The sequence below is a fragment of the Arachis ipaensis genome, chromosome B4 (genome assembly GCF_059453495.1).
Source record: "Arachis ipaensis isolate K30076 ecotype BB chromosome B4, ASM5945349v1, whole genome shotgun sequence".
Lineage (NCBI taxonomy): Eukaryota > Viridiplantae > Streptophyta > Magnoliopsida > Fabales > Fabaceae > Arachis > Arachis ipaensis.
The window spans coordinates 134,397,499-134,424,056 of NC_142439.1; the positions used below are offsets into that span (position 1 = coordinate 134,397,499).

General features: G+C 32.6%; 3 protein-coding genes across 6 annotated transcripts in view; 2 read left to right on the forward strand and 1 right to left on the reverse strand.

Annotated features, from left to right (window-relative positions):
- LOC148569316 (uncharacterized) overlaps window positions 1–26,558 on the reverse strand; it is a 163,378-nt gene that overhangs the window by 17,939 nt on the left and 118,881 nt on the right. The window lies entirely within an intron of this gene.
- Window positions 593–3,144, forward strand: LOC148569317 (uncharacterized). 3 transcript variants are annotated; one of them, XM_088483432.1, is made up of 9 exons: window positions 594–752; window positions 835–915; window positions 1,462–1,551; window positions 1,639–1,805; window positions 1,902–1,971; window positions 2,291–2,370; window positions 2,501–2,563; window positions 2,666–2,742; window positions 2,870–3,144. In XM_088483432.1, exons 1-9 carry the CDS (start codon window positions 675–677, stop codon window positions 2,968–2,970), a joined length of 807 nt encoding a protein of 268 aa, XP_088339558.1. In that variant the 5' UTR covers window positions 594–674; the 3' UTR covers window positions 2,971–3,144. The 3 variants fall into 3 exon arrangements, with proteins under 3 accessions (XP_088339560.1, XP_088339558.1, XP_088339559.1); XM_088483434.1 differs by lacking the exon at window positions 1,462–1,551 and having other exon boundaries at window positions 593–752; XM_088483433.1 differs by lacking the exon at window positions 2,291–2,370 and having other exon boundaries at window positions 2,460–2,563.
- LOC107635017 (origin of replication complex subunit 5-like) lies at window positions 15,248–18,325 on the forward strand. 2 transcript variants are annotated; one of them, XM_088483430.1, is made up of 6 exons: window positions 15,248–15,404; window positions 15,485–15,938; window positions 16,307–16,397; window positions 16,607–17,000; window positions 17,092–17,272; window positions 17,862–18,325. In XM_088483430.1, the coding sequence occupies exons 1-4, from the start codon at window positions 15,292–15,294 to the stop codon at window positions 16,849–16,851; spliced, it is 903 nt and encodes a 300-aa protein (XP_088339556.1). In that variant the 5' UTR covers window positions 15,248–15,291; the 3' UTR covers window positions 16,852–17,000; window positions 17,092–17,272; window positions 17,862–18,325. The 2 variants fall into 2 exon arrangements, with proteins under 2 accessions (XP_088339556.1, XP_088339555.1); XM_088483429.1 differs by lacking the exon at window positions 17,092–17,272.

Below are 26,558 nucleotides of genomic sequence, written 5' to 3' on the forward strand. Positions count from 1 at the left end.
GCGTCAAAATACATTATGGGCCAGTTGATTTCGGTTTCTAGTCCATGACCAAAAACTTGTAGATATAGTTTTTTATTTTAAAAAATAAATTATACCAGTGCAACATCCAATTGAATATTCCCTTTTTTAGAAAAAAAAAAAATAATAATAACGATAGTTACTCAATATCTAATTGAATCTATTTACAAACTTTATAAGTTAAAGTTGCTAATCGATAATTTAATTAAACTATAGATACCTAAAATTAATTATTTATGTTTAATTCGATGAAAAATTTGAGTGATACAAATCAAATTATATAAGCAATTGCTTAATGGAAATTAGAAAGTAAATTATCCTCTTTTGATATATAATTATATAATAAATTTATCATATATTTTTATCGCATAAAATCATCGCACTTCTAATCAATTCCATTTGATAGTTAAGGTTGATACAAAGATAAGTTTTGAAATATGCATTAAATATAAAAAAGTTATTACAAGCTTTAAATGAACACATAAATAAATTTATTATATAATAATATACAACAAAAAAATAAATAAAAATGATTAGCAAACACGTGGCTACATCAGGGACGTAAGGAACGGAGCGTTGAATTGTGAGTTGTGAAGAGTGAGGAAGGAGCATAACAACGATGCAGTGAAAATATCAATTATCAAGTGCAGAGTGAAATGGGGGAGCTTTATGCTTTGGACTTCGATGGAATCCTCTGTGATAGCTGCGGTGAGAGCTCTCTCTCTGCTCTCAAGGTACTGTACCCTCTCTCCTTTCTCTCTTACTTGTTTTTTCATTTCAAGTTTTCACTTTTTCATTAATTAGGATACCTTTCAGGCTGCGAAAGTGAGATGGCCTTCTTTGTTTCATGGCGTGGATTCGGCCACTCAGGATTGGATTGTTGACCAGATGCATTCAGTAATTAATCTCATATTCACTACTTACTTCTTATGCATTTTTTTAATCAATTAGTTAATTATTATGTTTATGCCTTTGTTTTTTGCTAAATTGCTTTATAGTTTAGATGTTATGTGTTTTGGTTCTGAATAACTGTTAACTGCTTATCAACTTATACGATTTGGAAATAACAACAGAGGCCTCAAATTATATGAGGTGCAATGCATGTGTGAAGCTCACTTCTTTGAGGAAGTAATTGATTTTTCCTCTAAGATTTCAGTAGGACATTGATTATAAAATTGTTTCAAAACTATGCTAATTAAACAACACACTGTTTCTCGCTAACTTTGTTGCCTTTTTTATTGTTAATCAAGTTTTATTCCCTCAAAATATGAACATTTTCCGGTTTTAATAATTTTTTTTTGTAAAGATTTAGTTACTTGCATATGATGTTGTGAATATTTGACTCAAAAATATTGAGCTTTCAAAAACATTGCTTTGAATATGGTGAATAAATAGACCAATTTTCATTCTGAAGATGAACTTCCATAGTTGTCTGTGTTATAGGTCCGACCGGTCTTAGAAACTGGATATGAAAATGTTTTACTTGTGAGATTGTTGTTAGAGACCAGAATACCTTCCATCAGGAAGTCTTCAGTGAGTACAATGTCTTATCTCTGATCTTTAGCATTTATCCGTGGAATTTGCATCTGCTTTTGACTGATGCCTACTTTTTTTTGCAAGGTTGCAGAGGGGCTCACGGTTGAGGGTATATTGGAAAATTGGTCCAAGTTGAAGCCTGTTATCATGGAAGAGTGGAGTGAGAATAGAGAAACTTTGATAGATCTTTTTGGAAAGGTTAGAGATGAATGGTTGGAGCAGGATTTCGCTACTTGGATCGGTGCAAATAGGTAACCAAATTAAACCTTCTGAGCTGTGATTAGTTTAGCATATTTATATCACATGAAGGAGATCTACTACTACTAATTCGTGATGTTTGTCTATAGATTCTATCCTGGTGTTTCTGATGCATTAAAATTTGCAAGCTCGAGAGTGTACATTGTCACCACGAAACAGGTCAGCGTCCAACCTTCTTTTTGACCCTAGCTAGGGGATGATAATCCTGTCTAACAGAAACTTTTGTCTAAGTATTAATGAAAAATACTCCATTCCATAATATTTTTACTTTCGAAAGTCAATGTATCTTGATATAAATTGCAAGTAAATATATAAAATTTTTAATGCACCGAATTTTCAAGGTGATAATTATTTTGGAATGAAAGAGTAAGAGAGAAAGGAAGATAATGTTGTCCTAATAAGACTTATGCACCTTTTGCAATTTTACATCATGTCCCCTGTTCATTTTGTATCTTTATCATTTCTTTTGTAATTTTAGAGCCGTTTTGCCGATGCTTTACTCCGAGAGCTTGCTGGGGTGACAATTCCACCTGAAAGAACATATGGTCTAGGAACTCGGTTAGTGTAGTATATATTCGCCTAAAATAATGTCCAGTGATGCTTTAACATTTTTTTCTTTTCTTTTCTCTTGCTTTATTTTTTGAAAGGAAATTCACTTTCCTTGCACCATCTTTGGTTTTACCGGTAGGCCTAAGGTGAAAGTGCTGAAGCAGCTTCAAAAGAGATCAGAGCACCAAGGACTCACACTTCAGTAAGATATTGTGCTACTAGAACTAATTATACATCATTCTGGTTATTGTTATTTCTACTGGAACTCTATTATTGCTTACATGAAATTAACTCTTTTAACCAGCTTTGTGGAGGATCGGCTTGCTACCTTAAAAAATGTCATCAAAGAACCTGAGTTAGATCAATGGAATCTGTATTTAGGTAGCTTCCTTTTGTATTTCTTAACCAGTTTATAATTGGAATGGATTCTCTCATGGGAAAATATTACATGACATCGCGATACGTATGGCCGAGTGTGCCTGATAAGTGTAATTGTTTTTGGGATCAGGGAACTGGGGTTACAACACTCAGAAAGAGAGAGAAGAAGCTGCGGCTATCCCCAGAATTCAAGTTTTTGAGCTGTCGGACTTCAGTAAGAAGTTGAAATGATTGTTTGTTGCCTTCATTGAATTTTCACTTTTTCAGGCGTCAGCATTGAACTGAACATTTTGTTACCATCTCATTTATAAAGAAAGTCAGTTTGTTGTGACCACAATCTTTTTATTTAAAATGGCTGCTGTAACTGTATCCTCTAATGTTATATAGAGAAATGTTTTTTCAGTACATAGTAATATAGTATATATACACACACAATAAATTAACAGTTGATTATTGAAACTCAAAACTGATTTTCATTATGTAAGTGTTATGTTCAATAAGAAAAGATAGATCTACACTCTTGGATGAAGGCAATGTGTTGCTTTTATTTGGGTGGCTAAATATATTAAGTTATAACAATGTGGAAATAAATAGAGGAAATATGTGCCTCAAATGAAGCTGCAAGATCAATGTGGAAGATTCCAAAAAATACGATGCCACTCATAGTCATATGTGAATGACTATTTCGAAAGCAAATATTATTTGTGGTAATACTACGCTGAAAAAAGGTATGAAATACTTCGAGGATTTACTACACATCTTCCGTCTTAGAAGGCAGGTTTGGTCTCCATCAAAGTTATGCAAAATGGTAAAAATATTAATGCATGGATAAAATTATATTTTAATGCTTGAAAACTTAAACAAAAAATTCCATTAAGATGAACTCAACTATATAGATCAAATAATATTATTATATTCAGTTATATATCATGTCTATAATAAATTCATTTATGCTGTAGATGAGCTTAATTAATATGGTAACGGTAGCTCTTTTTACTCAAACATCGATATTACCTTAGGCCTTTTCTTTGAAGATCTAACATGCAAACCAAAAAATGTAATCTTACACTGTTAAAGTGTGTTTAGTTTGGAGTTTGTTAAACCAAAGAAGCAATAAAGGGTTTCATTTTTTATCCTCAAAATAATTTAGGAAGGTGTTCCCGTATGACGATGTACGGAGACGGAATTTGGTATGACAAACATGTGAACCATTCAAATATAAATTAAAATATGTTAATGGTTCAGATGGAGGAGGCAGTTAATAATGTGGAATATAACGGCTAAGATCCATGGTGTGGGATAAACTGATTGGCACGGTAATTCATTGTGGCACTGACATGAAGTAGTTTTTTAGTTGGATTCCAAAACTGGACGTAATGTTGGCTTGTTGTTGTGGGACTCAGCTGAAAAAAAAATATTTATATTAATTAAGTATTTTCTATTTTGTACTCCAAAAAAAAATGATGGATATGAAAACACTTTTGTTAAATAAAATGAATTTTAAATAAATTAATAATATTTTATATATGAGATAGTATTAAATTAAATGTTATTATTTTTTTATTGCAAAGTAATTGTCTGTTTTTGATACACGTGTAAATTAAAAAAAAATAAATCGTATTTTGTTGATTTTATAGAAAAAAAGTGTTGATTAGGTGAAAAATACACAATTTTACTTGTGACGTAGTATATTGTTATTCGTATTGTCGCGCTTCAGTTACTCTTTTCAACATGGATCGATGTTATTTATAGAAATGTATTAATTCATTATGTTTAATTTTTTAGAATAGACAATTATTGGGCATGATATTAGTTTTTTAGAATAAATAGTTATTTTTCGTTGTTGTCTTCGTTTAGATGATAAGTAATATAAGCGAAAGCATGATTAGTGGAAACCATTCCAAGTCTGCATGGTGTGGGTAGAGGAATTTATTTTAATGATGTAACAACTAAGGTAGAATGCATGATCGAAAAGTAAGTTAACTGCATGAAAAGGTAAGTAACATTGGTTCATTAACAAGAGCACAATGCGATATGGAAAGGATTGCTAAGGCATTTGCAACGGCGGATAAGTTTACTGGAATCGTCACTTGGAAACGTCGAAACAAGCAGCCTCATCGGGAGAGTTAAACATCATCTCCATCACCTCCTCCGGCCTTGTTAAACTGCTGCCACGTACATCATTTCCCAGGTCACCATCACCATCTAAATATTCTGTTCCAAACGCCGCCTCGTCCATGCCAATGTCCAGTGATGTTTCCTGCATGGACAGAGGTACACTAATTATTTAGGGGGCCATAATTCAAGTGACCAAATAATTTCTTATAATTGATGATGTCCTCATCAAGAAGTGCAAATTATATTACAATCTATGATCCTTATGAAATAGAAAATTAATGTTTCAACTCAAATTAAGATATTCAATACGATAATGCTAGCATTTTAGCATCATTAATACAAAATCATAATTAAATATTTAAATAACAAAAACAAAAGACTAAACAAAACAACCTATAATTACATACACACATAACAAATACTATTAAATTCAGTAACTGTCTAACTGATCAAACACAAACAAAAAAATATATAAACGCCATCAATCCATACTAACGGAAATTAATTTTATTTTACTTAATTCAACAACAAAGTAACAGTTAGAGTTACTATGGCTTCATCGGCAACAGTAAAAGTGCTTCGTTCAGTACATGAATGCATCAGAAAATCAACAAAAATTTCCATAATCAGCAACTTTTTCCATAATTTCGATTTCTGAATCAGCAATTAGTGACTAAGCTGCACATAACGTGGATATAATGACATGTTTCAAACTTCCAACCAGCAAGTGGGTCAAAGTTATAAAGTTCTGTTTTGAAGGTTTATACCGTGTATGGAAGTAGGATGATAAAATGGGAATTTGAAGAATTGAAGGCAAATTTGGTGCATTATAGAAAAGCGTGTGTCACTCTCAATAACAAAATAAGAGATGAGGTCAAGGCTACATATGCCAATACAAAACATAGATTGAACAAATTTAAGAGGCCATCAAGAAGGTTGAGCTTATTTTGAGGCCCTTAATTAGTGCACAGGTTTAGCCTTTCTGTTAAAAATTTGATTAGTCATTGTCTAGTGTCTACACTGATCAGTTTCCCATTCCATTAAGATTCAGACACAATGGAAGACATGAATACGTGGGTCTTAGAGTCTTGTTGCTTCCTGAACTAGCCATTATTGTAGATATTCAGGAGGCATTGGAATTAGATTCTTAATCTTCATATTCAATTCAGCTTCAAATTTTTAGTTAAGCTAGGCCCTCTTAATAAATGTTGCAAATTCTATTTCTAATACAATGTTGTTATATATAAGTGCCATAATTAAACTTCCAAGTTTTATGAATTTTATTTTGAGTTGGTCAAAAATATTTTTTCTCAATTTTGTCATTTAAAAGTCAATGATATTCTAACAGGTATTCATGTATTATTAACTTGGAAGACGACTTACTTTAATTTTAAAGAGGGGAAAAAAAAGAAACAAATACTATTCCTAAAGTTTCATGACTTTTATTTGATTGGTTTATTATTTGCCTGGTACTTAAGTTTCATGCCCAAACCGAAATTGCAGGCTCATTACAGTTGCGATGACAACGAAAAGGTGCTTCTTAGAACCAACCTCTGTTCCCCTTTTTTCTCTTAACAATAATTCACAAAATTAATAAGCTTATTATCATATTTGGCTAATTAGCAGGTTCTGTTTATAACTTTATCTATTTGACATGACTCAGGTACCTTAGCTATGTAACACTTTAACAATCCACATGAAATAAGTTCTAGAATTTTAATTTGTGACTCACACAAGAAGCACCACACGATTGATGCATCTTTAAACCAAGAAATACTGTAACGACTTCATACATCCTCGAAGTCACTGGGCAAGGTCACCAAATTGGGCATAGAAACAAAATCTACAACCTTTACCTCAAATTCGAATTTGTTGATAATTCTAACTTGTCATAATTATCAACCATCAAAGTATCTAACAGAGGAAAAGTTCAATACCAAGTTGCAGGGACCTAAGACTACTATAACCGGAGAATCTTAAAAAAGAAATACAAAAATAGATGCCACTGAAGAAGCATCAGCCTACCGGAGAGATGACGAGAGATGAATGACGATCACAGAGTCACCTTGCAGTGAGATTAAGCAAACCAAATGACTCCAAGTCACAACAAAAAAAAAATTCAAAATGTAGCTAACAAAAATCATGTACAACATTAAGTAAATAACCAAACTAAATGATTCCTAGTCACAGATTATAATAACGTAGAATATAACATCACAAAGGTGATGAACATTGTAAAGAAGACACCATTACTAATAGTAACTAGAATATGAAATAAAAAATTTTAGAACCAGTAATCCCAAAAATGAAAACAGCAATACTCTTTCTAGATTACAAAACTAAAAAATAATTACAAAATGGAGAAAACGAGAAGACCTACCTCACGCACGGGAGGGAAGCACGCAGAGGAGACGGTGACGGGGGCACGGTGGCGGTGACAGAGGCACGGTGAACACAGTGAGAGCGCGCTCCAACAGATGAGACGACCTCACGCTCCTGCGAAGGTGCCGGACTTCCACACGCGACGGGACTGCGGGGTTGATGTGGCTACGGTGGTTGACGTGACTGCCGGCGACAGGGCTGCGTCACCGAGTGGTTAGGGCTTCAATTGTTAATTCTTTTCGGTTTCACCCAGGATAAGGGTGGGAGTGTGAATGCCCATTACCCAACACAACTCTCCAAGCCGAAGCCCTCCTACGCCATTCTATTTCAGCCATGGCCTTTTTGCCATTCTAAGCAGGACAATTATGACATTTCACTTACTTTGCCAGGGTTAATTTTGTCTATTCAACGTTCACTATAAGACAAATCTCTCATTGCCTACCTAATCGTATACAGCATACCATATGCCTTTTTTTGGATTGCCATACCTGGGTTGGTTCCATATGGCCCGTACACAAGGTAGGAAAAATCGAGATTTTACGTAAAATCGAAAAAGTAAATTAAGTATGTAAAATATAAAATCTTAATAAAATTTAAATCGTAAAATCGTCAAACTTAGTATAAATTTCATAAAGTCGATTGACTCATTTAAAATTGTAATATCGAAAAATTTTAAGAGTTAAATTGAGATTTTAGCTACTATGTCTGTACATATAAGACTGAAGACTTACAGTACAATTCGTTTGTATTTCTGACTTTGATCTTCTGCATCGTGTTGCAATTTTCACTGACACGTGTCTCTTTTTTATTGGCCATAATGATACAATACCGGCATTTTTCACAATATTTTACTCCCCTTTTCTTTCCCACGAGAGAGGAAAAAAAAATTCACATTCCACTCTTGCTTACGATAATAAATACAAAGAAGAAGGTATCGTTCTTATTTTTAATGTCTAAAATAAATTTTAAAATTATTTTTAAGATTTAAATTATTTTATTTAAATTTGACTCGATATTATTATATCATTAGAAATTTATTAATAGAATTTACGGTGAGACAAAATTGATACGATTTTAAAATATAAAAAATTTAAATAGGACAAAAATATTAAAAATAAAAATGATACATAAAAATTAATTTTAATTTTATCTTTTAATAATATTAATTTTTTACGGTATATAATTATTCATTTTACAAACATTTTACGATGAGTAAAAATATTTAAGAGTAAAATTATAAAAAAAATAAATTTATTTAGAATGAAAATAATGTGACTAAGTGTAATTTACTTAGATATGATTAAAAAATAATTGAATAACTATGTACCTATGTACCGTAAAGGATAAAATTAAAATTTATTTCTATGTATCATTTTTGTTCCCTAATGTTTTCGTCCTATTTAAGTCCCTAACGTTTTAAAATCGTCTCAATTTTATCCGTATCAATTTTGTTAACAAATTCTTAAAAACATTTGGGATTTAAATAGGACTATTTAAATGTTAGGGACAACTTTAAAATTTATCCCAAATATTAGGACAAAAACAATACTTTACTCTAATACAAATAATATATGTTAAATATGAAATTTGTCGCAAATTGTTTTTTATATTAGGACGGAAATGGTGTTTTTTATTATTATAGATTGTAAAAATATTAATTTTAAAGATGATATTATTTAATTTAAAATGTAGAATTCGAATTTTCTAATTTTTTTAAAGGATAAAAAGTGGACTCTTCAATTTTTTTAAACCAAAAATCAGATCTCTAATGTATGAATTTCAAAAAACAAAATCACAACAAACAAAGTCGACCTTTCAATTTAATATTAAAAAAATTTTAAAAATTTCTTTGCAAAATAATCAAATTTACCAATTACACATTCTCGTACAAAAGAAATATATACAAAATCAATAGAATTAGATTGCATACGCTGTTCGTCCATAATAAAAAAATTTAGCCGAAGTTTGTTGTGTCAATATTATTTTTTCTAATGCTTATATTCTTAGTTAATTTATTTTATTTTTTGATGTGCTTATAAATTTTATTTTAATTTTTAGTGAAGAATTAAAAACATACACTTACTTTCTTGCTAGTGGAAAGTATTTAAGTTACTAATCCATTAAAAAAATTATCTTTGATTCCTTAGTATAAGACTATTGGTTAGTATAGATAATAATTTCATTAAAAAATTATCCTTTTAGAAATATTATTTGTGTTTAAGCTAAGGACTTTTTCCCATAATTGAAAACTTCAATTCAAAGACTTATAAAAACTAGGGGTAGGAAAAACTTCAAACCCCCTAAAAAACCATATTGTTACCATATGGAAAAGTTTTTCAATTTAAGGACTTATAAAAACTAGGGGTAGGAAAAACTTCAAACCCCCTAAAAAACCATATTGTTACCATATGGAAAAGTTTTTAACAACAGCTATCATTTTTAAATATAATACTGGCTTCAAAGAATAATTTTTCTTTAGTTCTGATTTTTATTAGTTTATAACTTAAGGAGTGCAGCTATTTTATTTTCTTGTATTGCTGAAATAATAATATAAGTTAAAGTGGATTCAACACCTCCAAAACTATGACAAAGTCTGAAACACGACATTTTTATGGTAAGACTTCTAAATAGTTGTGTGAAATGCATATATTAAGATTTTTTTTTAAAAATTAATTTTTATTTATTTATAATAGTGTAAAATATTTTATATAATCATTTAATTATATTCGTTTTTTTTAAATAACAGAGTTATCAGTGATATCAATAATTCTATTCTGTTTTCAAAAATTTTCCACCAGAATTCAAATACCATTGTTCTAACCTCTAACTTCGAGGAAGTTGGTAGCGATTTTGTCAATGAAATTCGATGGCAGAGATAAACGGGTTCTGTGGCTCATGGTCGTAGAAGTTGTAGCAGCAACAGAAGGTGACCCATTTGATGGGTGCAGGTCGCCGGCGGTAGCAATGAGCCAATGAGTGCTAGTATGACTTTCTCGCAGCAGTCAAGAGTATGACCATCCAAAACAACGACGTAGTCCTTTCATTTCTCATATATAACTGGTTGTTGGTAGTTGATGGTAGTGATATGATAAGAAGAGGTGATAACTGATAAGAAGGGAATGTTTTTGTTTTTTTTATATGGTGGTGGTAATAATTGTTTCAGTATGAAAGTATGAAGGGGCTTAAAGGGAAGAAAAAAGAAAAAAAATAGATAAAAGTATAATTTCATAATAAAATTATTTTAAAATATTTAAATATACTATATAATTATTATACAATTAATAAATAGTTTAAATTTTAGCCATCAATTCAAATTTTTAATGATTATAATTTATAAAGAAATTTTGGTTCATGAAAGATCAAAAAAAAATTTTTTCTATTGAAGAAGGCTCTGATACAACTATTATCTTATTAAGTAGTGTACAAAAATAAAATAAAATAAAATATTAAAATACCATTAATCAACTATAATTAAATAAAATGAAATAAATATATTAAGTTTCATATCGATTATACATAATGTAAGAATCATATATGACATGAAACTTAATAAATTGGTTTCATATATAATGTAAGAATCATATAGAAGCATATTAAGTTTTATATATAATATTAAAATTCTCTTCAGACTTTAATCAATTAAAATCGTATAGGACTCATCCATACAGTGCAAGTTTGGTTGGAGGGAAAAAAATAAGTGAAATTTTTTATTTATAATACATTATTTATAAAAAGAATATCTCACAGTGTTATATTGTAATATTTTATGTGTCGATTTAAAAAGTAAAAATATTTAAATTTATTTTTATTTTTATGAGTTAAGATTTTTTATAATCGAATATTGAACTTATTCTAAAATTTTAATTTAATATAAAATTTATCTATTTTATTTTTTTAGACTTAGATTTTATCTTTTATTATTTTATTATTTATAAATATTAAATAAATTTTTCATATATAAAATACTTTTGTCCAAAAAAAATATAATGAGATTATAAATTTATATTTTAATATCAACTTAATTATTTTTATTGATTGTCTAAATCTAATATTAATATAAAAAAATATTACATTCATAAATAAAGTATATTCTAATAAAAAACTCTTGATTCAATCCTAAACAAAGTTTATTAAATCTAAATAAGATAACAACACAAAAAAATAAAGGGATATATATATTTATCTGAAGAAAATTGTTTGATGTGCTATGCAAATTAAATGCACACGTTTTATAGGTTTGGCTTAAAACTTAGCTTGAGCCCAACTACCTTGAATAAGAGAATGGATTATTTGCTGCTCTAGTTAAAATTAAATTGCCACACACTAAATACATGAAGAACACTTTTTGTTTTTAAAAAAACAAAATGAAGAACAAAATAAAGTAAAACCTGACTTATAGAATAATTATATAGTAGCTTTTGTAATTAAAATAATAATTTTATAATCAAAATATAATACTTGATACACTTATATTGTAATTAAATTAAAAATTTCTTTTTTTTTTAAAATTAAGGAGGTTTTTCTTTTCTTTTTTTTTTATGTTTTATCCTCTTTCACCTACTACATTTTTTTATATATTAATATTAATTATTAATTTAACAATCAAAATATAATATATAATATTTTTTATTAAATTAAAATTAAAATATATTATTAATGTGACAATCAAAATGTATCACATTATATTCTATTTTATTATAATTAAAATAATGTATATTTTTTTAAAATTAATAAATTTTTTCTCACTTTTTCACTTATTTTATTTTTTTAAGGTTTTTAATCAATATGCCACAATTTTTAAAATTTATTATCTAAACGTGTCACATAATACTCTTTTTTTTGCAATTAATTTTTTTTTTTCAAAATTAAAGACCTCTCTCCTTTTCTGTTTCTCTATTTCTCTTCGTCCTTTATCACTCTATCTCTTATGTATACTATTAATAATTTATTATATCTATTACATATTACTAATTTCACAATTAAAATGTATATAACATTTTCTAATTGCAATTTAATTAAAAAAATTTAAATCAATGAAGTCTCTCCTTTCTCCTCTTCTCTTTTCTATGTTTTCTCTCTACTCACTTTAACTCTTTTATATATTATCACTAATTATTAGTTAGTCATTTAACAATCAAAATATATCACACAATATTTTTTATTATAATTAAAACTATTCGGCCATTCCCATTTCCATTCCCTTTCACTCTCTCTCTCTTTCTCTTTATGTGACCCGCATCTTTTTCTAGCTAACTCTTTTTCTATATATATTTTGGTTTAACATTATGCGGTTGCATCTTCTTCTCCAAAATGCGCGCAGATTCTCTTTTATAGCTTCCCCATCTTCTTCTCCAAGGAAATGGAGGTTTTTTTTTTATCATACATCAACTTTAAGCACCGTGTGCTAAGTCCGCTACTTTGGTTTGGAAAGCTAATTGATTTAGTACGTTTAGCTTGGAACTATTAAACTTTACCTGATCACCTAAGAAAAAACCAGTCTTACCTTAAAATTTATTCTCTGATATCTATATCGCCTAATCCCACAAGTGGATTCAAGCCTTTTTTTAAGAGTTTCTTTAAGTAATTACACAAGAGTTTACCTTTAATAATAAAGAATAGCATAAGGGGATGCATATCATGCATCCTACCATGCGGGGCATTGGACGTGATACGTATAGTTCACTCCAATGGCAGAATTGAAGAGCTCACTACTCGTACCATCAACGCTGCTGACGTCATGAGAGCTCATCCTAACCATATCCTCAAGAAATATTCTCCCTCCAACCTCCTCATCGTTCCTCCCCACGCTGACTTCCATCGCGGCAACATCTACTTCCTCGTTCCCCTCCCTCCCCCTCCCAACCAACACGCTACAACAGTAGATCAACAGCTCTCCACCTCCACTCACACAAGCACCAGCTGCCGTCTTACTCTCTGGAGGTCTCACCTCGACACCATCTCAGAGAATAGAGATAAACTGATAGAAGAACAATAGAAACTGTTCTTTTTAGTTGCGCCTTTCTATATGACATCTTCTGGGAATTTGTCTCTAAGTGGTGGTTCCATGAGAGCATAATGATAGTGGTGAGTGTTCCCTTTGTTTCATTCTCTACTAAGCTCGATTTTGGTCTCATAAACATGATGCGTTTCTTCCACTTGAATTAATGAAACATTTTCACTTCTGTACAGGTAGCTCGAGGCGATAGGAGTGGAGAAGATGGTAACAAAAGTCATATATATTCGTCTTCTCTAGTTTAAACACTTTAATCACTACATAAATGAAAAGAATCCCTTGTCTCATTTCAATGGTTTCTGGACTTAATTATTGTACCGATAAATTTACAGGTATGATTGGTTGGCAAAGAGGAACCTTCGGTCTGGATACTTCATGTGGGCAATGAGTGCTTACGGTTTAGGTATGCTATTTCTATGTTTGATTCTTGGTATGACTTTAGTTGGTAGGATGTGTCAAAGGGTAATTTTTCATAAAAACTTTTGGACTTTATTTACTTTGTTACAAAATTGAGCCGGCTCACTTTCGGACCAGAATTAGGATGTAGATGAGAATTGAGATCACTGTTTGCTTGGTGTCTTTACATCATTTCCTTGAACTTTGATCTGCAGGTCTCCTTATTACATATGTTGCTTTGAACTTGATGGATGGGCATGGTCAACCAGCATTGCTTTATATCGTCCCGTTTACTCTTGGTTAGTACAATTGTTATTTCAACATGTTCGGCTGGCTGCTGAAGGCACCTTTGAGAACTAATGTTAAACTTTATGCATGTTTCTTACTACGAGTTGTCATCGTGATTTACAAAAACTTGTATTGTTTTTAAAACCTTGGTTTTCTTCAAATGCAGGCACATTTTTGTTATTGGGAAAAAAGAGAGGTGAACTCAATCTTTTATGGACAAGAGGGGAACCAGAAATGCCTTGCCCTCATAACCAAGAGTCTCAACAATGAATGAAGTGATAATAGAGATAGTAGTATAGTGTACCATAGGTGTTCGTTTAATAGGAGACTGATAGAAACTCTAGGAGACTATGTAAACATTTGGAACTGTCATAACAAAAATTTCAACCAAATCATGTTATTAGCATGCACTTATAGTTATATCAACATCTGATACTATTACTTTTGTTAGATTAGATTTTTTATTTTTTTTTTCTTAGATAGAAGATGGTATGAGATAAGAAGTAAGAAGATTTAAGAGCTTCCTCTTTGGCAATTGTTTTTTGCCTTAGGGAACATAGTGTTCTTTTGTAATTATCTTCTGCAAGTTTGCTTATATGAGGGTGTGGCCAAAAATGATGTCTTTGTCAAGCAAATGGCAATAAGGCAAAAGACATCACAGTCAACTCTCAATGAAGAGGCCCGCAGAGGATGGTGACAAGGGAAAAAAGAAAAAGAAAAAGAAAACGAAAATGAAAACTGTTGTATGAAGATGAAAGATTATGGTTATGTTACTTATAACTAAAATTGAAATTGAAGTTGAATAAATTTCATTTTCCAAGTGTATTCTGTGATGAAATATCATTAATGTAGGCTTGGCTCATGTCCCTTGTTTTATTCATTTAAGTCATTTTCTTCCAAGTCACCCTTAATAAAGTAGTCTTACTCAAGTTGTAAATATTGATTATTGATTTCAGAGGTGAATGCCAATAACACAGTATCACTCAAATTTTTCATCGAATTAAACATAAATAATTAATTTTAGGTATCTATAATTTAATTAAATTCTCGATTAGCAACTTTAACTTATAAAGTTTGTAAATAGATTCAATTAGATATTGAGTAACTATTGTTATTGTTTTTTTTTTCTTCTAGAAAAATATTCAATTGGATGTTGCACTTGTACAATTTATTTTTTAAAATAAAAAACTATATCTACAAGTTTTTGGTCATGGACTAGAAACCCAAATCAACTAGCCCATAATGAATTCTGACGCAGGCCCTTTCTGTTTAATCTCTATGATCTGCTGAAGATTCCTGAGGTGGGTCTAATATTTATCAGCAATACTTCTCCAGATACCTTTTACTCTTCTAACATGGGTTATGTGGAGCCTATCCCTGTATACTTTCCTGATTACACAGATGCTGATCTTTGCAAAATATTGTCGAGAAACCAAGCAGACTCGAAGCTGTATTCTTCATTCTTGGAGTAAGACATCTTATTACTATTACTTTCCTTTCTCAGATTTACCTAATCTCATAGTGAATTTTTGTTTATTTTTCATGCAGTGTAGCTTTAAGGTCTTTCTTTAGGGTTACTAGGCAGGTTGATGAATTGTCCACTGCCTTCAAACCACTATACGAAAAATATTGTGAACCTTTAAGCGATAAAAGAGTCTTTCCTAATGGAGACAAAGACAAAGACATGAAGAGAAAGTTATTTAGTCATATCAATCCTCACATCACATCCTCTCTGAATGAGATATTTAAGGTTTCATCTCATCCTTCAGCTGAAGTTGAGAACTCCAAAGAGGCAAATCTGAAGGTGAATCAAAAGAAACCGGAGCGACCTGAAGAAATTGCCAAGCTAGACTTTCACATGTCTACGAGTGCAAAGTATCTTCTTATTTCAGCATTTCTTGCTTCCCGAAATCCAGCTACTCTTGATGCTTCACTTTTTGATTCCAAAGGAGGTTCTGATAATCGGTATCGGTCAATTGTATCAGAAGACTTGGCTTTGAAGGTAACCTCAGTTCCCACGTAACACTCCCACAAAATTCTTGGTTTATTTATATGACATTTGGAAAACAAATGAAGAATAATATTTTCATTGTTGTTTAAGCAGGTTGCAAGGAGCCTCAAGTTCCCTTTATCAAGTTATTTGTATAAAAGAACCTAGCAATCTTTGACTTTGGTTCTTCTGCTTCACAAATCCTATTTATCCATTTTTGTCTGATAGAATCTGTACAACCTATGATGCTGCTATCTGCAGTTATCCTCATGAAATTGCCGGAATTATCCCTATGAATTGTAACATTGGATGGAATGAATAATTTTCAATGCATATGTAAATACTTGCTTTGTTCCTTACTTCCTTATGATCTGCTGCAGCTCACGGCACCGCTCTCGTCGTTACTTGCATTTCTTTGCCAAAATCATCCAGGTTCCTCGGCAAGATGCCCAGTTTCACACGTTCAAGGAGGTTCGGTTTCGTTCTCTTCTTAAGCCCTTACCCTAGATTTTGTTGTGCGTAGCTGTCTGGATTTTCGTTTCTGGTAATTTTATTTTGCTTTAGTTGTGAAATGTATTTGCTGCTTGTGAATTGTGATGTTGGATGAGGTAATTGAGCAATGAATTTTTTTTCACCAATACTGAATTGATTACACTCATTTGAACACTTCTTCCTGTAAGGGAGCATCAAAACCACAATTCAGGCTGGGTCAGCATTGGCATTCACCTCTGCATTTATTGATTTCAGAGGTCAGAGAATAAAACATGATTCTCATAAGGAGTATGCTGCCTACAACTCTGCATTGATGAAAACTATTAAGGGTGCAACAACTGGTTTAATTTCTGGCACCATCTGGGTACTGTTGTTGCCACCTGGAATCATGTTCCTCGTGTTGAGAGAAACGTTGCTCTTCCGGGCCTCATAAGAACTTTCAAGATGATGGGCAACTATGCATTGACCTTTGTTGCCATAGGAGGAGTCTACATTGGTGTTAAGCAGTTGGTGCAGAACGCTAGGATGAAGAGGGATCTTGTCAATGGTGCTGTAGGTGTGCAACTGTTCTGGGTTACAAAGGTAGCCTTTTGCTCCAAACTATTTTATCTCTGTTAGACCATAATTTGCATATGTTAAATCTATATCTTGAAATCTCACTTATGGAATGTAGATGAAAATGGTGAACAGAACTCAATGATGCTTTGATGGCTTTCCCCTATAATCTAATTAGATGTGATAGTGAAGTATCATATAAGGAAATCCAGTTCCTTTGTATGTGAATGTTGTGTGTGCGTGTGCCTCCACCAACAAAATCCTCCTCCTCCTCCTTTTCAAGTTGCTTGTGTGTATTCGTGAGTTTTCATATTTGTTTCTTTATGATTTGTGTTTGGGTCCGATGTGTTTTTATTCATATCCTTAATGTCAATTCTGAAATCACAGAAGCTTAAAGTGACATTTGTGCCCTTTTTTTTTTGCTGTCTTCAGTGATCTGTTTCATTCAGATCCAATAATACTTGCTTGATAGCTGATGTTATGTGAACTTGAACCTTATTTTTCTTTATATAGAAACTAAATTCCAGAGTTTATTGCCTTTTGTTATTTTTTTCCGCTGACATTTAGTTGTATTCCCTTATTTTCATTATTTTTCCGTGAAGCTCCTAAGTTGTTCGTTTTCCATTCCAACCAAGAAATTTTCTTGTTCTTAAAAGCCCACAATGTCTTGTAGCCATAGCTTAAGGCCTAAGTATAATGTATCTGTTAGCGGTTGTAGTTCAAATGAAACCTTTATTGCTAACTAATTGAAACGTTTCTTTTAATTAATTTCTGGAAAGAATGAGAATTATAGGATGCCATGATAAAGTTAGCTGTATTTTTCGTTGCATGGGGCTATGTTAGTTATTATTGTAATGCTTATTCAGCCTTAAAATTTGTTTTACATAGATGGTTGGTCAGTTAATGTGTCTGCAAATACTGGCACTGGAAGAAGTCAATATGTGAATGCTGGAGAACTAAGTGGCAGCACTTCTTCACATGAAGGACTTAACAAGCTGATAAACATAGGGGTGTTAGCTTTAACACTGATTTGATACAAAGTGATCTTATAGCGTATATAAACATTGTGGGAGCATAGAACTAAGATATATTTTTTCCTATGTAAATTTTCTTGCCGGTACATATTTATTTGTCGCAATCGGCCAAAACCAAACCCACATTTAGTATTTTGAATGTTGCTTCTTGTGCTTCATTTACGCAGTGTTATTGGTTGGTTTGTCCAAATTAGCTATAGCTGATTCTGTTGGATACTATCAGACATGTAGAATCAGTTCATTAATTTTTATTAATTTTTTGCAGTATTGTAAATTTATTGACAGAATTACTTATTCAATCGCAGATAGTTATACAATAGTTTTAAAATAACATAGCCCTGAATGTTCTTCACTTTTGAAATTAATTTCTCAAGCTACATTTATAAAATAGTTTCAATATAAATTTGTCAAGCGTCTATATTTTGTTATTTCCTTTTAATGATTTGTTAGCGTTTAGAAAAATGAAAGCTTAAAATTTCATGCTGACAAACAAGGTTTTCGAGTTACATTTTATAATCATATGCTAAGGAAAGCCTTATTAATTATTATGCTTTTTTTTCTCATTAATTCCAAAAAAAAGTATAGTTTAATTTTGATATGTAAATAGTATCTTCCAAACCGTGTTTTACTTTTTATATGACAGAACACTTGCAAGAGTAAACACTTCAAAACACAATAAAGCATTACTGTCACTTTAAACCAATTAAATAAAATGGAACAAAAATAATTTGACACTAAATAATTAGAACAGTAATTTGCAGGAATATAAAGTAAAAAAGTAACATCAAGATCAAATCAAATTAATGAATAAATTATCTGAAACATTCAGATTTCAGCCATCACATCGCAGTGTCATTCAAGGGCGGATAGATCCAACTTTTTGATATCTGAAAATTTAAGAAAACATAACCAATGAAACAAGGGCAATGGAATGCCAACTTTTTGGTATCTTGGACTAACCAATAATCTCACTTTCCCACCTAATCGTTATGTTTTACCATCATGAATATATCTTTATTCCTCATCTTTATGAGACCTAGATAAAACATTAAACTTGTGCTTAGCTAAATCAGATCAAACATTAGTACTTTAGTTTACTCTATTGATCGAATGACATCCATCAAAGAAAAAGTGATGTTTTACCTAAGAAGAGTAGCTTTTGATTGTCTATCATGTAGTTTTCATTCAACTGCATTTATCATACATAATTTTGCTAGTTGCTTAGCGCTTTATGTAATTTGTCTTGTGTTGGAGCCCTTAAACTCTGGCGTTTTCTTAATGTGTTTCCTTTACATTTCTTGCTCCCTCATGCTGTACTTTTGCATTTTCAATTGGAGGTGAAATGGTATCGGTAACTCAGAGTGTTGTGTGTGAGAGAGAGAGAGATGAAGCTTAGATGAATGAATAAGAGAATGAGAATGTGATTATTGTGTAGCAGTTACAGCTGATAAGAGTTTATATACATATGTTGAGACATGTGACTTGCTGCACCTGTTACCACTAATTAGTTGCTAACTAATTGCTAAGTGATTCTAACAAACTTCTGTTATTCTGTTCTATTATCCTGTCATCCCCCCTCAAACTCAACGATTGAGGTTGCTCAATCTTGAGTTTGGATCGAAAAGTTGCAAACCGTGAGGAGCTTACTGCCTTAGTCATGACATCGGCAATTTGAGCATCTCCAGGGATATGATGAATCTGGACTCGCCCTTTGGCTACATGGTCTCGCACCAAATGGAGATCAATCTCAAAATGCTTTGAGCGAGAATGAAGCACAGGATTTGCGGACATTAACACAGCACCTGCATTGTCACAATACACTTTCGGGGTAGGTACAAGAATGTGAATTTCACCAAGTAGATTTCGAATCCAGAGCAGCTCGGCTACCACATTGGCAATGCCACGGTACTCAGCCTCTGTGCTGGAACGAGATACTGCATCCTGCTTCTTTGAGCACCAAGAAACAGGGTTCGGCCCAAACATGACACAATAGCCAGCAGTGGATTTGCGATCCTCAATGTCTGAGGCCCAATCAGAGTCAGTATATCCTGTAAGGATCAACTCAGTAGCTTTGCGCAGATGAAGCCCCATGGTCCTTGTGCCTTGCAGATACCTGAGGATACGCTTTACCGCCTTCCAATGCTTGTCCAGCGGAGTTTGCATAAATTGGCAGACTTTGTTGACGCAGAACGCAATTTCAGGCCTGGTGACAGTGAGGTATTGGAGGCTTCCAACAACAGATCTGTACAGGCTCACATGCTCAAATGGCACACCATCTGTGGATGTCAACTTCAAGTTAGAAGTCATAGGGGTAGCAGCAGCCTTAGAGTCTCCCATGTTAGCCTTCTTTAGCAAATTATTAATGTACTTCGTCTGGGACAGTAGTAGGCCCCCACAAGATGTTCGAGTGACTTCAATGCCCAAAAAATACTTTAATTCTCCCATATCTCGAAGTGAGAACTTAGAGTGAAGTTGTTGCACTAATTTGGCAATGGCCTCTTTTGAAGTTCCAGTGACGATAATATCGTCCACATACACAAGGAGGAACACTATGGCTTCACTGGTGTGTTTGAAGAACAGGGAGACATCTGATTTGGTAGAGGAGAATCCCAAAGTGTATAATGCTGCCCTTAGAGTATTAAACCAGGATCTGGGTGCCTGCTTTAGACCATAAAGCGACCTAGTTAGTTTGCACACAACCTCCGAGCCACCAATTTCAAAGCCTTGCGGCTGTCTCATATATACTTCTTCTTGCAGGCTCCCATTCAAGAATGCATTATTCACATCAAGTTGAGTTAGGGGCCAGTGATTTTGCAATGCTAGAGTGAGAATAACCCGAATAGTGGCTGGCTTGACAACAGGGCTAAAGGTCTCCTTGAAGTCTATGCCTGGCCTTTGATTGAAGCCCTGAGCAACAAGTCGGGCTTTAAATTTGTTGATGGAACCATCTGGATTCTGTTTAACACGAAACACCCATTTGCTACCAATTGCACGTCTGTTCGGAGGCAGAGCAGTGAGCTGCCAGGTACTGTTCTTCATCAATGCTGCATATTCGTCTTCCATTGCTTGTCGCCAATGTGGTATTGTCATGGCTTCTTGGAGTGTAGTTTAGAATTGAAGAGTTTTGGTTTGGTGATACCGTTCTTGGCACGGGTAGTCATGGAATGAGTGTTAGATAGTGCAGAGAGTGTGGAGACAGCTGCAGGTCTTGAAGGGTTGATGGAATTAGTGGTGTTGGCATGTGAATTGCTGACTTGATAGGCCAAATCTATAGATTGGGGATCTGAGTTAATAGATTGGTGAGGAGGAACTGAACTAGGCAAGGTGGAATGAATGAGAGGGATAGTTGGGAGGGTAGAGGATAAAGGTGATTCTGGAGAAGGTAATGAACGAGGAGTAAAGCCAAGAGTTGGGTCTTTGAAGGGAAAATGATATTCTTGAAATGTGACATTTCTTGTGATAAGAATCTTGCCATCTGTTTTGAGGCATTTGAACCCCTTGTGGTGAATTGCTGGGCTAAGATAGACACAGGGCTCAGACCTGAATTGCAGCTTGTGTTTGTTGTAAGGGCGAGTGTTAGGGAAGCATAAGCAGCCAAATACTTTCACCATTTGAAAAGAGGGAGCTTTGCCAAACAATTTGCAGCTTGGAGATTAGAAATTTAACACTGGTGTAGATAGTAGGTTTATTAAGGTTGCAGCAGTCATGAAGGCATCAGGCCAATACTGAACAGGCACTGCTGCTTCTGCCAACAATGTGAGCCCCATGGTTGTGATGTGCTTGTGCTTTCTTTCTGCTACACCATTCTGTTGGTGAACGTGTGGACAAGAGAACCTATGCACAATTCCTTCAGACCTCAAGTAGTTAGATAAACACAAAAATTCTTTTGCATTATCAGATTGTAATGCTTTTATCCTAGTACCTAATTGGAGTTCCACCATTTTCTTAAAAGCAAGGAAGACAGAATAAATTTGTGATCTACTTTGAAGAATATAAATCCATGTAAATTTGGAAAAGGCATCAATAAAGTGAATGTAATAACGTGAGCCATTTATTGAAGGGACAGGGGAGGGACCCCAAATGTCTGTGTACAACAATTCTAAAGGCGCAGAAAAAGTTGAGGAAGAAGTGGGGAAAGGAAGCTGTTGGGATTTCCCCATACAGCAAGAGCTACAAAGTGATGAGGGAATTTGATAGGGTATTTTACAATTATTAAGAATCTTGGACAGAATTTGAGAAGAAGGGTGACCTAATCTCCTGTGCCACAGCTTGAAGTTGGATAATTTCTGCACATGGGCAGTGAGTGCAGCTGGGCTTAGGCTTTGTGCTTTAGCTTGGCCAAAACTATATAGACCCTGCTTAACAGTTCCTTGGAGGAGCGTCTCCTTGGAATCCTGACATTTCACCAAACACTTGTTAGGATGAAATTCAAGCCATACATTATTATCACAAACGAATTGATGAACACTTAAAAGATTCTTCGTGAGTTCAGGAACGTGTAGCAATTTGTTTAGCGTAAAAACGTGCTTTGAAGAAAATGGTTTTAAGACGGAACTTCCAATATTAGATATTTGTAAGGCATTACCATCACCCACAATTACTTGCTCATTGCCATTGTAGCATGTAAATTCAGAGAAGTTGCTTCTGTCAGGAGTCATGTGGTGTGTTGCACCAGAATCCGGGTACCAATTTGGATTATAAACTGTTGCTTGATCTAGAGGAATGTTGCTCGTAGCAATATTAGCACTAGTTTTGCCAGTTGACTGAGTGCTTCCACCTCCACTACTGTTCTGATTATTGTATCTATACCAGCAATCACGAGCACTGTGACCTGCCTTGTCGCATACTTGACAGACTATTCTATCATAATTTCTTCCATAGCTGCCATAGTTTCCTCTTCCTCGTCGCGGATTTGCTCGACCAGAGTTCATTCTGCCATTTCCTCATCCTCTTTGCAAGAAACTGCCTCTATTGCTTGAAAAATTCCTATATCCTTCTCTATCACCATAGATAGATTCAGAATTGTATCTGCGCTGTTGAGACGGATGAAACTGTGCAACATTTGCCATCATTGGTTCTGCTTTCTTGAATTTCTCTAACCATTCTTCTTGTGCCATCAGCATTGCTTCTAACGCTCCAATTTGAAGAGGCGTGTCTCTAGTGTTGATTGATGTGATAAAGGAGCTATATTCTTCAGAGAGGCCTTCAAGAATGGCTTCAACATGTGCTAATTCATCAATTTGAGCTCCTACTGACACTAATGCATCCACAATTTTCTTTATTTCTAACAAGTAATTTTCCATTGTACCTTCTTTCTTTGTGTTGCTGAGCTTTGCTCTCAATTGCCTGACCTTGGCTTTCATTTGTGCAGCGAAAAAGCCCTGAAGTCTCTGCCAGATCTGATGAGAGGTTGTACATCCTACCATTCTTGCTGCAAATGACGGAGTCATTGAGGCTAGGAGCCAGGTTTTCAAGAAAGAATCTTGCCTCTTCCAGATCTTGAATTCTGCAGTTACTATGCCATTTCTTTTATCTTCTTCTGATCGAAATTGTGTTGGAACATTCACTCTATTGATGAAATCCACAAGCTCATGAGCTTTGATGGAGGCTTCAGCTTGATCCTTCCAAGGAAAATAGTTTTCCTCATCTAACTTGATTGAAATCGGAATTGAAAAATTGTGCACCACTGCTGCTGGTTGATTTATTGCAATGCTTCCACTTACTGGTGGTGGAATAGCCTTGGCTTGAGACGTTTCTGCCATTGAACCCTAGAGCTCTGATACCATGAAATGGTATCGGTAACTCAGAGTGTTGTGTGAGAGAGAGAGAGAGATGAAGCTTAGATGAATGAATAAGAGAATTAGAATGTGATTATTGTGTAGCAGTTACAGCTGATAAGAGTTTATATACATATGTTGAGACACGTGACTTGCTGCACCTGTTACCACTAATTAGTTGCTAACTAATTGCTAAGTGACTCTAACAAACTTCTGTTATTCTGTTCTATTATTCTGTTAGGAGGAAATAAATTGACATCTTTTGAAGAGAAAATGGAGGAAGAGAAGGTACAGCATATAAAAGATGAAGAATTGGAGTTCGGGTGGTGAAAAGAGAGAGAGAGAATGGTAATAGTTCTTGTTGCAAAATGCGAAGTTTTTTAATCATAATTTTAGAGTAATTTACATCAGTCTCCTAAATTTTTAATATTAAATATTTTAATCTTTTAAATATAATTTTTTAATTTCATTTTTATTAAATAATATAATTTTCTTAATTTAATTTGTTTAATTAAAATAATTATTTTAAAATTTTATAAATTTTTTATATTTTATTTTTAATCAAATTGAAAAAAAATATAATATTATCTAATAAAAATAACTGTTAAAAGTTATTTTATATATTTTGATATTTAAAAAATAAATTTAACTTTATTATATTGATAATATAAAATATTTTATATAATATACAATTATAATGATTTTTTAATAATAAATTATATAATTAAATATATATGTAAAACAATTTTAACATTAAAAATACATTAAATTTAAATTTTTTAAAAATTAGTATCCAATTTTAAAAGTTTTAGTAATTAATCAAGATAATTACTCATAATTTTATGAAAATAAATTTTTTATTTTTAATTTGAAGAAAATACCGCGTGGTAACCGTTGAACTAGAATTTTCGCTAATTCACGCTTTTGGGTTTGGTGGGTCGGCCACGAGCTTTGTGTGTGCGTGGAGTTCACGCTTCATAAAACTCATGCTTGCTTTCCAACACACAGGTAGCGTTTGGTGGAGAGACAGAGACGGAAAGACTGAGACTGAGAGACAGAGACTAAGATACAGGGATTGAAATAAATCTTAATATTCTGTTTGGTGTAAAATGAGAGACAGGAATTGAAACAAGAATAAAACTCTAATCTAATTTGTACAAAGGGTAAAATTGGAATTAATTAATTGAAATGAAAGTATTTTAGGTATAAAATTTTATTAAAGTTTCAGTCTCCATCTCTAAAAATTTCAGTCCCCTGTGTCCCTACTTTTTGGAGGTACTGAAATACTGAAATTTTAGAGACAGAGACAGAAATTTTAGTACCAGTCTCTAAACTAACAAACACGATACTGAGACTGAGTCTCAGTCTCTCAGTCTCTGTCTCAGTACCTCAAAACAAACGCTACCCTAGTAAATAGCCAAAATCGTCCATGAAAGATACCCCGATCTCTATTTTGGTCCTCGAAAGATAAAGTTAATCGAAATCGTCCTTGAAAGATACACGATTAGTCACGTTAGTCCTTCCGTCAGTTGGATGATGACGTGGAGGGCTAATGCCACGTGTCACAAGATGATTGGTTGACGTGTCAGCTCAGTGACACGTGTCAGATCAGTGACACGTGGCATGCCATGTGGCACTTGGCATGTAAAAAAGTTATTTATAATCAAAATAGTCCTTGAAAGTTCAGACGTAAGTCATTTTCATCCTTGAAATTTTAAAAATTAATTAAATTAGTCTTTATATAATTTTTTTTATTTTTTCTTGATAATATTAAATTTAAAATATTTTTTGATACTACTAATTTTAATAGAAATGTAATTGACAATTAAAAAATTAGTAATTATACAGGGGCGGAGCTAGGTACAAGGAAAGGGAGACAATGGCCCCCTAATTTTAATTTTTTACATGTAAATTATATGTAAATTTCAGTTTAGCTCCTCCTTAAAATTTTATTTTAGTCTTATTTTATTGTGTAAATATTTTTTGCCCCCTCTAATATTTCTTCTAGCTCCGCCCTGTAATTATATTTTCTTCTTAAAAATTTTTTCAATAAAATTATCTCTCTCCTTTAATTCTTGTCAAAATCTCTCTTATTCTTTTCTATTCTAAAACCTTTTTCTTACATTATTATATTTGCTGGAATATATATACTCAAAATTGAAATGTAGGTATTTGTTAACCTAAACAAAGTTATATGGTCAAAATCAAAATTTATGTATCTTAACCTAAATGAAAGTAATAACGTAATGAAAAAAAAAGATGTATAAATTTTTATTAACTTTGTTTAGGTTAACATACATAAATTTTGATTTTGAGCATATAACTTTGTTTAGGTTAACAAATACATACATTTCAATTTTGAGTATATATATATATATATATATATAATGTAACAATGTAAGAAAAATATTTTAGAATAGAAAAGAATAAGAGAGATTTTGACAAGAATTAAAGGAGAGAAATAATTTTATTGAAAAAAATTTTAAGAAGAAAAGATACAATTACTAATTTTTTTATTGTTAATTACATTTCTATTAAAATTAGTAGTATCAAAAAATATTTTAAATTTAATATTATCAAGAAAAAATAAAAAAATTATATAAGAACTAATTTGATTAATTTTTAAAATTTCAGGGATGAAAATGACTTACGTTTGAACTTTCAAGGACTATTTTGATTATAAATAACTCTTTTACATGTCAAGTGCCACGTGGCATGCCACGTGTCACTGATCTGACATGTGGCATGCCAGGTGTCACTAAGCTGACACGTCA